Source organism: Cotesia glomerata, linkage group LG2 (assembly GCF_020080835.1).
Source record: "Cotesia glomerata isolate CgM1 linkage group LG2, MPM_Cglom_v2.3, whole genome shotgun sequence".
NCBI lineage: Eukaryota > Metazoa > Arthropoda > Insecta > Hymenoptera > Braconidae > Cotesia > Cotesia glomerata.
In genome coordinates, this window is record NC_058159.1 from 24537590 (window position 1) to 24554389 (window position 16800).

Below are 16800 nucleotides of genomic sequence, written 5' to 3' on the forward strand. Positions count from 1 at the left end.
TCTAATTAACAATCGCAATTTTAACCTACAAAACAATTTCATTATTAGTTACTTGTTTTACGCCTAAATTTAATTGTTTAAATACATTGTATAATACTGGTGGGTAATTTTATGGTTACAATTAAATTAATGATACTTTAATTGGCTTTTTTAGATGATAAACAAATCTTTCATTAAATTTTAATAAAAAATTACCGAATGGAAAACCATTATATATGTTAAATAATGTATTCATGCACTGACAACGTGACACGAGGCGGCAGAAAGTCCGAAAGTCGGTAGTCGCGCTCACTCTTATAAGCTTCACGTAATAATTACCGTAACTCCTATTCTTTCCCGCTTCACAGCATTATTTATATTTGTAAAAAATGCTTGCCGTAAGATGGACGGTGTGGCTTAATGTATATAGAATAAGTGAAAGGAAATTTAGTATAGACCGGATAGCTCAAATGGTAGAGTAGCCGACATGTCTTCGGAAGGTTCTGGGTTCGAATCCCAGTCCGAGCTATCTAATAATTTTTTCTCGCATATTCTATAAACTCACATTAAGATGATCCTCTCCACTTTCCTTTCTCAATCCTTCCCTACCAATATCCTGTTACGTGAATGTGGAACGCTTCACGTAATAATTACCGTAACTCCTATTCTTTCCCGCTTCACAGCATTATTTATATTTGTATATAAGCCGTTTATAAGCCTAACCTTACTTGTGATTGTAATGAATGTATCTGTCTTGTTATGTGTCAATGATTTTAGGTTGAAACTAAGTTAATTAAAGAAAATAAATATTTATTTTAATGAAATGAGACTTATTAATTATTTAAATTGCAAAAAAAAAAACGAGAAATATTTTTTATTCTGATAGATATTTTCAAATAAATAAATTCATTATTGAACAAATAATTATTTGAAAAAATACACAGATTTTTTTCTTAATTATTTTTTCTATGCATTTTACGATTATTATTTCATTTTTCTATTTTTTTTTATTTTTAAAATCAGAGTTAATTTATAATATATTTATAATTTTAAATTTATTTAATTAAATTAAGATCATTTTTCAAAAGAAAGTAGTAATATGATAGATTATAAATTAATATCTTTATTAACAGGTGTATTTGATGCCTGCCCCTCGACCAGCAGCACTCACTTCGCTCGTGCCGCAAATGTCGGGGGCAGGCATCAATTTTTTTCAACGCAATTTTTTGCATACTTTCGACCGGAAAGTAAGAAAACTAGTATACACTACGAGGGCAGAAATTTGAGAACCCTGAACCGCGCGCCATGATGCCCTCGGCTTCGCCTCAGCCACATGGCGCGCAGTGCAGGAATCTCAACTTTCTGCCCTTGTAGTGTAATATACTATTGAAGACTTTCATTATCTTGAATCGAGACAAAAATTATTAGAGTCAAGTAAATTTTACTTAATCCAAGAAAAATTTCTCAGTTCAAAAATTTTTCTTCTTAAATCAAGACGAACTCCTTTTAAAGAATTTTCTTGTTTCAAATATTTTTCTCTTAAATCAACTTTTTTTTCAGTGCAAAAGAAAGAAAAATTATTGAAAAACTAAATATTTTTACAAAAAGTAAAAATTTCTTTTATTCAAATAATTTTCTTTAAAAAATAATTTTCTTCAGTAGAAATAAAATATTTGTATTCTATAAATATGACTTAACACAATTGAGTGTGACTAAAGATTGACCCAATTCTGATAAAAATAATTTTTGACTTCTGCTTACAAATATTTAGTAATAAGAATATTTATCGTAATGTGTCACGCACTACAAATTTTAATTAAATTATCGAGAATACTACCAAAATGAATCACAACAAAACATACAGCAATAATAGGGTATTTATCCAATAAAATCTAATTTGTTACGGAGTATATTATTACCAAAACGTAAAGTTTATTATTAGCTCGGGCGGATCGATAAACGGGCAAAGTAGCGGTAATAGTAAATCCTAAAACCCTCCTATCCGATCCGTATCCGTATAGACTTAAAAAATGTAAAAAGGCCAGAGAGTACTGCAATCGATCACGGTGGCATCAATTGAGGATAAAGACATGTCTCCGCTACTAGTATCGGCGCGGAAAGATATTTTCATCTATCTAGTATCGGACAGTCAAGTGTGTGACATTTTAACGTATCTTTTTAATTTTTTTTTAAATCATTATTATTGTTATCATACCTCTCTTATTATGTATTCCCCCTAATGCATATCTGAAGGAAATAGACACGCGATCGATCGTGCGTGCTCCCAGCCGCAACAACTCACGCCTTTTTATTTTATTTAAATATTAATATTAATATTCAAATACACGGCGACAATTAATAGTAATAAACAATCAACCGGTTGTCAAAACCATTCCACTCAATAAACATTCAATTCAATAAGCAGAAGTAGTTCAGTCATGCAATTTATATGACATTACATTAAGAAAATTATTTTAACTTAATATTAGCTAATAGAAATAACTACCTTGATTTGTTTGTTATTTATTTAATTATTCTGTGCGGTGAAATATTTCTCAGTAGTCGATACTATTGACATTTAGATTTATTCGTTCACCAGCAGCGATTTGAATAATTACGGAAAGTTTTAGGCTGAGACAATTGAGACAATATTAAGGAATGGGACAGATAAAGTTTTTAAGTGTTATAGAATAGTTTGAATAAACGCCTTGATGATAGAGTTAAATTTAACACGATGCCAAAATCGATAATTGAGTTAAGCGACATTCAACTCGTTTGTATTAACGATATCTGTATATAGTGTATAGAATATAGAATACAGTGAATAGTATATAATATGTGTGTAGGTGGAAGTTTGTAGGAGATAGTTTAACCAAACTAATCTCAAGTATCTCGAGTGATACTCATATCAACGTTTGCCTATTCCAATACCCACGTGCTTTGAATCCAATCAGTTGGTTTCAAATTATAAATTCTGAATTTGATAACTTTTTGTTTTGGATTATGTACTGCTCGAAATTCGAGAGTTCTGGTCCAATTATCAAAGTACTTTTGATCAACCAAATAATGCTTATGAGTGATGAGAAATTTATAAATTTAATTTAAAACATTCAGGCTGTAAAAGGAAAATTTTTGTCATGAATTATAAACAAATAAAGTTAGTTGAAACTTTGGCTGAAATATCATAGCCATGGTCAAATTAAAAAAAAAATAAAAAACAAATTAGATTGGTGAGTTATTTTAATAAAATTATTTAATTTAAAAGCGATTGTTGAAGGATACTGGCGGGTTTTTTCCCAATCGTCTATAACTTTCCGTATGAAAAAAAAAATGGATATATATATGCATAAAATAACTACAATAATATATCAATCCCAAAAGTCAGTCGAGTTCAGAATAAAATTTATTTAAAGGGTTAAGGGTAGGCAGAGACATGAAAAAATGAGAATTTTCAATCATTTTTTTTTTGCTAGTAAATCATTTTACTTTATAAAAGTAATAATATGGCATCATTACACAATATTTTGACTTGACTTCACGAAAATTTGAAAAAAAAAAATTCATCATTCCAAAAGTTATGGCTGTTTTTGTTGATCGCGTTCTAACAAACGGTCCTTGCGATGACCATCATAAATCCTTGGAGATTCATCTAAAATCAATCGGACAAGAAAAAATAGTTTTATTAATAGATAATCTAATGCCTGATCGAAGCTTTTTTTTTTGAAAATTAACAAAATGACGGCCTCAGGAAATTTTTCTCGATTTTCGGAAAAAAACCAACTGTTAATTGTTCATAAAAATCGAAATTTTTGAAAAAAAAAAAAATCTTCGATCAGGCACTAGTTTTTTATGTTTTTAAAAAACTGTATGAATTTCATTGAAATCTACTGAGTGGTTTTTAAGTAACAGTGGTCACCAATTCAAAAAACATAGTTTTGAGAAAACGCATTTAACGTTTTACACTCGAGAGCTATTTGCTCTTTGTTATTTGTCGAATAACTAGAAAAGTATTTATCGGATTCACTTCAAATTTTCAGCGAATATTTTTAAGATATTATACTTAAAGAAAATGCAATAAAAATCGATTTTTTGAAAATTCTGACTATCCCTAACTCCTTAAATAAACTGTCAAAGTTAAAATTTTATATAAAATCATAACTAAAATCTAATAATAACTTTGATCACAATGAATAAATATTGAGTTTATATCATTTCTCGACATTGTATGAAGTTAAAAGAACAATTAATTTACAACAAGTATTTTTGACCGTATCATCGATGGTCTAATTTTGAAATGTCATAAGTCATAACCCACAAAATTGGGGACGCGTACTTATGACTACGGTTGATTTCTTATATATTACACTTTAAAATAAATTCGGTTGTACGTTCAATTCATCACATTAAATAAAGTACTTTAATAATACCTTCTTATCATCTCTTAATATATTTATTTCAAAGATGACGATATTTCATAATTAGGCCATCTAATAATGACGCATGATTATTTATTCACTATAAATAATTTTACCAATAAAAAGTGTCCTACATTAATAAAAAATAATTTAAGTAACTTCTGGAATAGAATATTTCTATTTCTATAAAAAAAAAAAAAAAAGTTTTAGTTATAATTTATATTCAATTTAGATAATTGTCAACCACCATTAGCAATTACGAAAATACACGGATTTAGTACTACGTACTTCTCTGACAAAGTTTAATAGTTCAATTAAATTTTATCAGAAATAGAGATTGACAATGTATAATAAGTTATTACAGTGAAAAAACTCACAACTAAAAAACTTGATGAATTATAATAACTTTTTGCGAAAGTATTATTTAAATCTTTTTTTATTTAATACTAAACTAAATTATTAATTTTTTTACAGATCTATTTTTTTTTATGGTGTTGAGAATCGAACCCAGATCTTCCACTTAAGAGTAATTTATTTTGATACAACTTAGGCATAAATGAACTAACTTAACAATGTAAAAAATTTCTATCTAAATTTCATATATTTTATAATTATTATGATCACTTTTACTATGTATTAAAAGCTATTTATGTAAGAATGTTTTCACTTAGCCAGTATCGATATGCTCAATGTCTTCAGAGTGACCATCATATTATTGGTTTTTTGATTAAATTTTCTTAAAAAACATAATAGTCATAATATAAGATAAACAAAGTCATACGAGATATAATTGATTCCGTCTTAAGTGAACAAAAAAAAATAAATTTTTCCTGTCAAAAAATTTTTCATCAGAAAAAATTGTTGTAACTAATACAATTTTCTTAAATGAAAACATTAAATCTGTTATTATTTTCTATATTTGAGAAACTCATGCTTTAATTGTAATAAAAATTGTCTATTTATCTCGAAAAATTGAAAATATTATCTAATCCGACTGTACAAATAATAGTTGAACTTTATACAGAGCTTTAGTGATTTATTATGAAAACAATACGGTATAAAGAACAATCGATAATTAACAAATAAAAGTCAATTATAGCATTGTTATTGGAAATACGAATGAGGATGTATGTTAAATAATAATTTGAATTGGAATCAGTAATCGTCAGTAATCAGTAATCACGTTTATTGTGGTTTCTGTATCGTGGTTTAATCGAATATCGAGGGGTTTTTGCAAAGTAGTATTAAACCAATGAATAAATTAATATATTTTGAAATGGCTATCTAAAATACATGATATTTGAATATATTAATGTTTAATATTAGAATTTCCCATCTATATATATATATATATATATATATATATATATATATATATATATATATGGAAGAGGTTTGTTCCGAGGATTAAGGCGGACTTCTTTTTCTCTACCTCATATCCATATTTTAATTAATTCCATTACTCGAATATGTATTAACTACAATTGATTTTTTCTACCGAAAGCTATTTTAGAATATTCTTTCATTTGATTCTTTATACAAATGCAATTAAAATATATAAATGCATCAAAAGTTTAAAAACGTCAGAAATTAAAAGATTATTTTTCACGGTTTACCATGAAAAAATTATTTTAACTCAGATACCGTGACAGTTTAAATTACCGTATTTCTGTAAAAAAACCTCTTAAAAGTTTTTTATATTAAATTACTTCCATGCGTGCTAATAACGTGAAACAATTTTCTACAGTTCAGCTAAAAAAAAGTTCAATGCTTAAATCGATTATTATTGTATGAATAAATAATTTTTTTATTTCCAATTTGTTAAATCATTATTACTGCTTTAAAAATGTTTTCGACGCTTGAATTTCCTCTGAAAAAATAAATAAACAAAACATTTTTTCATGTATTGGTTAATAACTCTCGTTATTTATTTATCTTTTAATATTAAACCATCGAAAAATATTGTATGCACATTACAATCCATTTATAAATACTCCAAAAAATAAACAAGTTGAATAAACTCCCCGCTTTTAAAACAATGAGACTAAAAAAATAAAAATCTGATAAATAAACAGAAAATAGTCCCAACATCACTGCATTAATGAAGATAAATAAATAAAAAAAAATAACGCTATTAAAAAGGAGAATTATAAACAAATTGAATGTTTAAATAAAGTTTTTTCTTTTTAACTCTAGTCAATTCAACTTTATAAAGTGGAAAAGCTACAGACTTGCTCTATTTTATTCCTTTGTTTTATTCTTTTTGTTTTATTTTATTTTACTGGAGATCCTTTCTTTTTTTATTCTACAAAACTAGCTACCTACTAACAGTAGTACTCACTGTTTGACTACAAAACTTGTGTCACCCGCATTCGATATTGGTTCGCCGAATGTTATTTACCCTCAAGAGAATCTCACTGTGTGGTTCTCACGCGTTTCCTTACACTGGCACTACCGAGAGTGTGCCATATGCCAGCGACAGTTTTTAAATAAAAGTTCGACGTCCGACTATGCACCCACTCTTTCTACTGAATCTTGAGAGCTTGTTGAACCTTTCTTTTTTAATACTTACTTTCTCTTATTAACTTACACTCTTCCTTTCGCTTATTTTTTTATGTATCATAAAAGTGCTGTTTTTCTTACATTAAAGATGTTCGAAGCATAATCTTACTATTTGGAAAAAAGTTTTACTTTTAGGGTTGGCTAATTTAAATTTATAATAATTATAGTCCTGAATATCGGTTTTGTTAAAAGAATTAAGTTTTGCATTCATTTTTTTTTTATTGGTAGATAATTTATATAGTTTAGTGTTTTGTGAAAAAAGTATAAAAATTTATAAAATTTAATTTAATAAATTATTGAACCATTAAAAAATAGGTGAATAATTATCATTAATTATTGATCGAAATTTTTTATTTAAAAAAACGGCATCTTCCTTTCTCTTTTATATTTTATGATAGACAAAAATTTGTTAGATCGAAGTAATTTCAATTAGACATCATACAATTTAATAAATTATCGACTTTCTATGATTTCAAGATTGAAATGTTACTCATTTTTAGTGATGCAAATGAAAAAAAAAAATTTTTATTACATCACAAAATGTTCATTTTTGAGAAATTAGTTTTGTTTATTTAATCAATTAAAAACAATAAAAATTTGAACAGGTTTTATGCAAAAAAAAAAAAAAAAAGAATTTTTAATAAATTTTATAGAAATTGTGAAATCTCACTATGGAATTTTTCATGACACTTTTCGAGAACTTTGGCATTTTCCAGCTCAACTCATTAAACGGGTTCAATTCTCAATAGGCTCCAATAAAACTTGGCATACTTATTTTCTTAGACAATTATCGAAATCAATAAAAGTTTACAGCATAAATGTTCTTACTCTGAAAAAGATTTATTCCAGACTCTATTATTTACTTCAAAACAACTTCGTCTACCTTAAAGATTTTCTTATTTCATGTTTTTTTTTGTGTACGCTTATTACCTTTAAAAATAAACTTCTCGTAAATATTGAATACGAAAAAGAAAACACTTATAATTCTTTAATGATTAAAAAAAAAACCTTTTTAATAGAAACTGAAAATTTAATTTCAAACTTTAATTGCTTCGAGTACTAATATAAATAATAATGTATTTACTTAAATTAATATTGTCTGTATGATAAATATATCAAAGTAAATAATAATTCAATAATCTCTTCATTTACGTCTTTTTGTTAAACTTTTTATAAAAACTGAAAAAAATCTTGTAACATTCTTGTTTTCCACATCACTGTTTTATACAAACTAACAATACTTTGAGTAAATACTCGTACTCTGTTAAAAGCCGGAAAAAAAGCAAACTGCCACACTAGTGTAAAAGATCGTGAACAGAAATTCACAATGGAAAACAAAATAAAATAACAGCATAAAGAAAGAAAATTTGTAGCTGTAAACATTCAACGCAGATGAAAACAAAAACTATTAACCTCACAAAAACTAAAACCAAAAAAATAACCGTCTAATTATAGCAGAAAAAAGTATTCAATCAACACAATAAAAAAATGAGATTCAGTCGATATTCAAATTAACGTTAAAATAATTAAAATTTTTTTCCCTTTATAATTATAACCATTATGTTTTTTTTTTTACATAAGATGAAATTATTATTTATTATTATGCTTTACTTGTACACCTCTCGGTTTTTACAAGGCTGATTCCTCTTTTTCTCCTAGCTCTACGCTTTTTCTATTTCTCATATTGGACCTCAGCAAGTTCCACCCGACACTTCATTTCTACTGTTAATTTTTGCGGCTGTGGACCGACTTGTGCTTTCTGTACCGTATTCACCCTGAACCTCACCTCTCAGGCTGTTGGAACAGAACCAAGGGGAAACCACAGAGAAAACCCATGATAGTACAGTCGGAGCTGGGCTAAGTTTACAATGATTGATAAGAAACTCTTCTTTAGCGACCACTGGAGCATTAGGCCCCTCTCCTAGTGTGCAGAGATCCCTCGCGCTAACCAACGCCGACTAGAGTGGTCACCCATTCAAGTTGTTGCTTAAATGGGTGATCACCCAAGTCAGACGTGTGCCGCCCGGCTATCTCTGCCACTTTCAAAAGCTGGCAACGTAACGCACATATTTTTATTTATAATCACTGAAAAATAGTGGTACGTGCCGGAATCGAACCCGGGTCCCACTCTTTCGAAAAGAGGGCACCGAGCCGACTAGGCTATTGCCCGCCTCTCATAAGATGAAATTAAAAAAATGAATTTAGTTACTCTATTTTACTTATGTACGTTTCAAAAGTAATGATAAACTCATCCAACAATTTAATTTACTCGGGTGAAAAAATTTAATAATAATAAAACAAAAAAGCATGCTCTTTCTCTTCATACGAGTAATTAGTGATTCTTAAATAAGAATATTAAATTTACAAACTATGCAGACAAGTGAAAAGTGAAAAGCAATTAATTAAAATTAATATTGAAATTGAAAACAAAAATAAATCATTCAGTACAAAAGTAAATTCAATCGTTTTCAAATAATAATTATTCAAAATTAAAGTTATTAAAATCTCAGTGACGTCTTAAAGTGCGAGGGTAACAAGCAAAAGAGTAGCAAGTCTCCTCGAGCCACAGGCGTTCTACCGAACAGAGAAATAGTCCTAAAGCGACCTCGTTACGAGTCGAGGATACGGCCGCGAAGTAGGTCGCGCGGAAATAGCGACATCGCTTAAAGCCTGAGCCCTCTACTATATACGATTTAACGTCAATAGAGTTTTACTCTCAAGTAACTAAAGACAAACATTCATTTTTTTCCACTGTCCCTCTACTTCTCATTTTTTTACCTTTTTTCCTTTACCTTTTCCTTCTTTACAGTCAACGCTCTCTGTATTGGACCTCTCTGTATTTGACCACATTCTTCCTCTGTATTTGACGATTTTACACAGCTCTTATGGACAAGGACGAGTCAAATACAGAGAATGGTCCTGTACGGGTGAGTCAAATACAGAGAGCGTTGACTGTATCCTTTTGTATTATTTTTATTACATTTTTTATATTCTTAAACTTTAAAAATACTTTTATTGCTTCCCATAACGACTCTAATAACCGATATATTGCTAGAATCTCAAATCTATCGGAAATATCTTTTAATATTATGTCATTACAACCCATTAATTTTTATTTTTAACTTCCCGCTAAGAAAATTGAAAATTTTCGAAAATCGGGAAGTTATTGGTTTTACCCCGTTTTTCGAAAATCGAGTTCTCATCATATCTCGACGTTTTGAGGTCCTAGAAAGCTTCCCCGAATGTTTCTGCGATGATGTCCGTATGTCCGTATGTCTGTATGTGTGTGTGTGTGTGTGTGTGTGTGTGTGTGTGTGTGTGTGTGTGTGTGTGTGTGTGTGTGTGTGTGTGTGTGTGTGTATGTGACCCTCTTATAACTTTTGAACGACTTGACCGATTTCTTCGCGGTTGGCGCCATTCGAAAAGGTTTGACCAAACTTAGATTTTGAATATAATTTGGACCGATTCGAACCGGTAAATTTTGAGAAATCTCAAAAAAACTACAAAAAAAAATTTTTTGAAATGTAGTTTTTTTTCAATAACTTTTAAACGGCTCTACCGATCGATTCTAAAAACTAATCAGCTCTTAACATCAAAAAACCACGTTGATCGCCGTCAGCCCGGTCGAAATCGGTTGATTCGTTCGTGAGTTATCGTTGTCGAAAGAAACCCAAAAAAAATGTTTTTTCGGAATCAATCCAAAATTTCTAGTTTGATTAATTCATACTCAAAAATTCTTCATGAGGCTTCGAAAACTGCGTCGAATGCTGCCAACCGCGTGAAAATCGGTTCATTCATTCAAAAGTTATTGCGGTTTGAAAATTCAAAAAGTTGTGTTTTATTAAGCTGCTATGAGAGTTTTGAGCTCGAAAAGCTCAAAATGACACAAGTATCATATTTTGAGCTTGAAGAGCTCAAAAACGTAATGTGTAATTTTGAGCGCTTAAGTACAAAGTGAGCGGGAAGTTGCAGAGATGGCCTTTAGGGTCAACCGTCGTCCTAATTTTTTTCCTATTAATCCTCAAAAAAATCAATTATTTCTGGCAAAAAATTTTAAAATAAAAAATTTTTCTCTAAAATAATCGATATTATTAAAAAAATAAGCAAAATTTTGTGGCCAGTGTATTTATATGATAAAATGGGTTGTTACACGGAAAAAAATAATCGGTAGCAGATAGCGATTATTTTCGGTAGAGTCTACCGATTTTTTCGGTGCAGGCTACCGATTACCACACGGAGAGAATTTTATGTTAACGGTAAACATCCTTATTTTGTAGCTTCTATGCAGGATGGTTATTAATTTTTGCAAAGTTAAGATGATAAATGCAACTATCCGGCGATTGTAATTAGTACAATCAGTATATATTAATTCCCACAATTATGATAATACGGTTTATTATCTAGATGGTAACTTTTACCATCGGAGATAGTTAAAATCTTCATGATTGTAATCATATAAAAACTACACAGGAAGTATAAAAAACTAAACTTTTTCGATTTTAGAGTCAGAATATAATAACATTCTAATGTTTGACATAAGAGTGAGTATTGAAAAAAGTATATTTATATTATTAAGAGAATAACAAAAATTTTGTCTCCAAGATAGTTATATGATAAAATCGGGTTTTTTTAGTGAAATATAGTGTCATTGCAAAGGTCTTGACTTGAATTTGCGCCTTTTTAAGGTTTCATATCATTCTCATCGATAGTCAATTTATCATGATAAGTATTTAGGCTGCATTCGAAAATGCTTCATTTCTAGACACATAATTAAGAAATGACCTTTTATCTTGTTAACTATTGACATTTTTAAAGATATAAGCTCATCCCGATATTACACTCATCGAGACCTTTCGTTTGAGTACCCACATCAATTTTTCATATATTTATATATATTATATATATGTATATATCAAAAATATATCAAAAATGCATGTGGGTACTCAAATGAAAGCTCTTGATGAGTGTGACATCAGGATGAGCTTACATCTTTAAAAATATCAATAATTAAGAAATGACCTTGTATCTTGTAAACTATTGACATTTTCATTTGAGTATCCACATTGACAATTTCATTTGAGTACCCACATCAACTTTTCATATATTTTATATATATATATATATATATATATATATATATATATATATATATATATATATACTCACATACAAAATAATTAAAAAAATAATTTTTTGGGACTTGGATGATATTTCTCGGTTAGTTTCTAAACAGAATCTATACCGATTTTTTCGATTGCGACTACCAAAAGGTATTTAATATAATAAAAATTTATAATAAAAAAATACCTAATAAATACTCCTCATTTTTAATATTTTGTATTTAAGTAAGTGTTATTTGTATCTCAAATGAAGTTCCTTTTTTTTATTCATTAAGAAGTGAGAATTTAACTTCTCGTTAAGAAGATAAGAAATTTTCAAAAATTGGTAATCGGTAGCCTGCACCGAAAAAATCGGTAGCAGCTACCGATTATTTTTTACCGTGTATGGTTAAATTTGGTAACGTTGGAAAAGTCTTGACCTACAATTGTGCCTTTTCAATGTTTCATATCATTCTCACCAATAGTCAATTTATTATGATAAGTATTTAGGCTGCATTCAAAAATGCTCTATCTCTAGATACATAATTAAGAAATGACCTTGTATCTCGTGAACTATTAACATTTTTAAAGATATAAGCTCACCCCGATATTACACTTATCGAGACCTTTCATTTAAGTATCCACATCAATTTTTCATATATTTATATATCTATACTAATAAATGGAGAGCCGGTTTATTTGTCCGGTTATACTGCGAAAACTACTGAACCGATCGGAATAATACTTATACCATAAGATGCAGCGTGTTTTGGAGAAGGTTTTAGCATATGATATGTTGGTGATTACTTATCCGGAGCCTATATTTTTTTTACTTAGAAACAGTGTTTTTATTGTAACTAAATTTATTCTATTTGATTGTCATTTGTTTAAAATAAATTTTTTAATTCTATTGGTTATGTTTATATATACTAGGCAGATTTCTTCACTTATGAGACCTGCAATTTCTTTAACTGGAACTTTCAATGCTCATTACAAATTTTTTTTTTTTCAAATCAATTATTATTCATTTTTGTAAGAAAGACACGGGAATGTTATAATGATTGCACATTGAAAGTTACAATGAATATTAGCTAGAATAATTATATGGATAAAAGGTGCATGCCAATTCGATAGAATTGAGAATCTGTGCAAGTCAAAACAATACTATAATTAAATTTCAAGTCTTCATCTAAAAATGTAATTCTATCAAAATGCATGTGGGTACTCAAATGAAAGCTCTTGATGAGTGTATCATCGGGATGAGCTTATATCTTTAAAAACGTCAACAGTTAAGAAAGTACAGTGCAATTTAACAAAAGTCATTATTTAATAAACACAGAAAAAAGAAATATATAAGATAGTTGGATAATCCGGATCACACCGAAAGTATCATCGAGTTACTACAGAAATTTAAACTATTAAAAAGTCTATGATTATCTAAAATTCATATTATTTGTTTTGTTTTTCTCTATATTTATATGTAAATTATATATGTAATCTGAGGTCACTAATAACTAAGCAGTTGATGTGACCATAAATTTATTAAATAAAAAAAAAAAAGACAGTTGGATATGGCCAAATAAATATTTATTTCTGGTAAATATATAATATATTTAAGCGATTTAGTTGCGTCAAATAAATATTTTATTCATGGTAAAGATATGATTTATTTGTGGTAAATAAATCATAGTTGACGACAATAATGAACTTTTAAAATTTATTGTAACATTAAAGTTAGCTTAGACTTGACCAATTTTTAATTTTATTTAACAAATAAATTAATTCTAAAAAATTATTTTTTAAAAATTGCATTTTTAATTTTTAAAAATTTCTACATATCAATTTTTTTCTCTTATTTTTTTTTGCCATAATTTATTTTTTAACAAAAGTTCTACAAATTATTAAATATCTGCTAAATTATTTTTATCAATTTTCAGAAATTATAATGGCTTAAAATGAAAAAAAAATTATTTTTTATTCTTTCAGTTGAATAATGAAATATTTTCCGTGTCTTCTATTGAATGAAAGTGTTAATTGTAGATTAAGGATAATTTAGATTTGTTTTCGTAAAATATAATATTTTAATCACCTTACCATATAGGTTAGGTATGACTTTTTTTAATCCCCAATTAATGAATAGTTATTAATTAATATTATTTATGCAAACACTATTATTCATGCAAATAAACTATTTTTTGAAACGTCGCTGTAGCTTAAGTTGCAATCAAAACATTCAAGTTTTGTTTTCAACGTTCAAGTGACGTCATCAGAGCAGTAGTTGAGAGTTTTAATGCCAAAGATTTCGTTGTTTCGGACAAACTTAGAATCTTAATCTGACAAATTATAAAATAATTCGAGTCAACTGTTATATTTACTTGTACCAAATATATATTAATGTATATAGAATAAGCGAAAGGAAATTTAGTATAGACTGGATAGCTCAAATGGTAGAGTAGCCGACATGTCTTCGGAAGGTTCTGGGTTCGAATCCCAGTCCGAGCTATCTAATAATTTTTTCTCGCATATTCTATAAACTCACATTAAGATGATCCTCTCCACATTCCTTTCTCAATCCTTTCCTACCAATATCCTGTTACGTGAATGTGGAACGCTTCACGTAATAATTACCGTAACTCCTATTCTTTCCCGCTTCACAGCATTATTTATATTTTATAGTTGTAATAATAATAATATATAAATATGGTCATCATAAAGAAATATTTAAAAAAAACGACTCAAATAAATTGATTTATTTGAGACAAATAATTCTTTTTTTCTGTGAAGCAAAATTTCATTTATTTATAGTTCACAAGTCACGGCAGTCACATAGTGACTGCAAGGGTGCTAGTTAAACATTAATTTAATTAATGAAAAAAAAGCTTACCACTTCTGCCCGTTGGAGTAGGCACCGATGGAGCCTTGCTGGTCGGCTCTGGTATTGGATAAATTGGATCGCAACATTCCCGCTCGGGAAACTCACTAGCTGCGACAAAATTTTCTGCAATTAGCGTAAACAATACTAGCAACACTGGGAGCGAAAGATGCGACAGCATCAATAGCTTGGAACGTGCCAAGATATTCGCGACACGTGACATTGTTATCGCTTATTTCTTCTTCAGGTCTCTGACTCTGTATCTATCTTCACACATACTTGAATTAATGATAATTCATAATAATAATCCACATTTACGAGTAACTTTTAGTTTTTAAATTATTAAAATTTTTCAGTATTTATTTTATTATTTTTGATATCTCGGAAACAGTGACGGTGAGAGTCGCCAAATTACCACCATGTTCAGGACTTGCACCAGCCAACTCATCCTCGTTTTGATCTACTCACTTTAACGCTGCAAGCAATAGTTTTTTTTTTTATATTATTATTGTTATTGTTATTACGATGATTATTATTTTTTTTAATTCACTTTCTCAAAGTCTCACAACCAAATCCAGAAAACACTGATGAGTTGCTCTTCATGTTTGTTTACTTAGGCGTAAAAAAATATGATGACACGACAGAAGAAAGTCGAGTGAGAGTGATATGAGGAAGAGCGAAAGGCGCCAACCAAAGACTTGTAAAAATGTCTGAGTGCAAGTGAAGCACGCGGAAGAATTAAAGCACCCGAGGGTGATGATGTACACGAGCAGTCAAGTGTATTTCATCCGCAAAAAACGTCACGCTGTAAACAATGATGAACAAAAAAATAAATAAGGGATAAGTCGAGGAGTCGGAGACCCACTCACGAGGTTACCCAACCACGCGCTCCTACAAATTTACCAGAAGTCTTTAATTCCGTACATTATCATTATTTTTTAACGAAAAAAAAATTTCAAATTTTATGACCAAAAATTGCGATATTTTAATGTAAAAATTTTAACAACAGCAGTGCAATTGGTACGACAAAAAAAACTTTAAAAAACAAATATATCCCTTGAAAAGAGAACAGAGAATGGTGCTGGCCCGTGCCAGTCTACAAATTCGCCAACAACTTTTTCGTTATCACACTACCACCGATTTTTTATTGACAATATTACTCCTTTTTATTTGCACAGCACAAGTTATTTATTTAAATATAATCACTTAACTTCAACACAAATCAACATTTTTTTTATTTAAAAAAAAAAAATAACCAACAACAAAATTCACGGAAACAAAATTCACCTGGTGAAGAAATAATTACTTAAACTTAAAAACTTTATCAATAAGATATCAAGAAAATATGAACATTAATTTTATGAATTTCAAATTGGACACGAGACAGAGCCAGAATAGCTCGCACGACGCGGCGTCTCGACGCCCAATGACTACCACCGCGAATCTGAGTGCCAGATCGTAGTAGTACGCGCCGGCAGAGCGTGGCTCTCGTCCACCTTTTTACCCCTACCTGCTAGCTACTACAGTCCACCCTTCCCGCAATACTCATACTCATACCCATACCTTTGCTCACCTTTTCACATACATATATATATATATAGAAGTTGAGTTTACCTTGGCGCCTCTTTCTCCCACCGCGAATCACTCACCCTCTCCCTTGATTCGACTCGGACCCCTCTTCCACGTTTCACCCTCTCTTTAAGCTCAACCTCTACCTCTACCTCTAGTACAGTACAGTAGTGTAGTAGAGCAGGTCGCAAGCGCTGTCGAGAAAACTTCACCGTACTATCGTCAATCGTGGACGAGGATTCCGCTCCGAGGTCTCACGAGCCTATCCGAACCCCACCAACCTGCCAATTCCGCCGGAATACAC

At 29.5% G+C, this 16800-nt stretch overlaps 1 protein-coding gene across 3 annotated transcripts in view; it reads right to left on the bottom strand.

Moving 5' to 3' along the window:
• Nucleotides 1–16424, bottom strand: part of LOC123258652 — a 304264-nt gene extending 287840 nt beyond the window's left edge. Inside the window, exon 1 of one of the 3 annotated variants that reach the window (XM_044718793.1) lies at nt 14940–16424. In XM_044718793.1, the coding sequence (XP_044574728.1) occupies nt 14940–15150 (211 nt within the window). In that variant the 5' untranslated portion in view covers nt 15151–16424. The remainder of the gene's footprint in view (nt 1–14939) is intronic. The other 2 variants (XM_044718794.1, XM_044718795.1) reach the window with 2 other exon arrangements.
• Between the last annotated feature and the right edge of the window lie 376 nt (nt 16425–16800).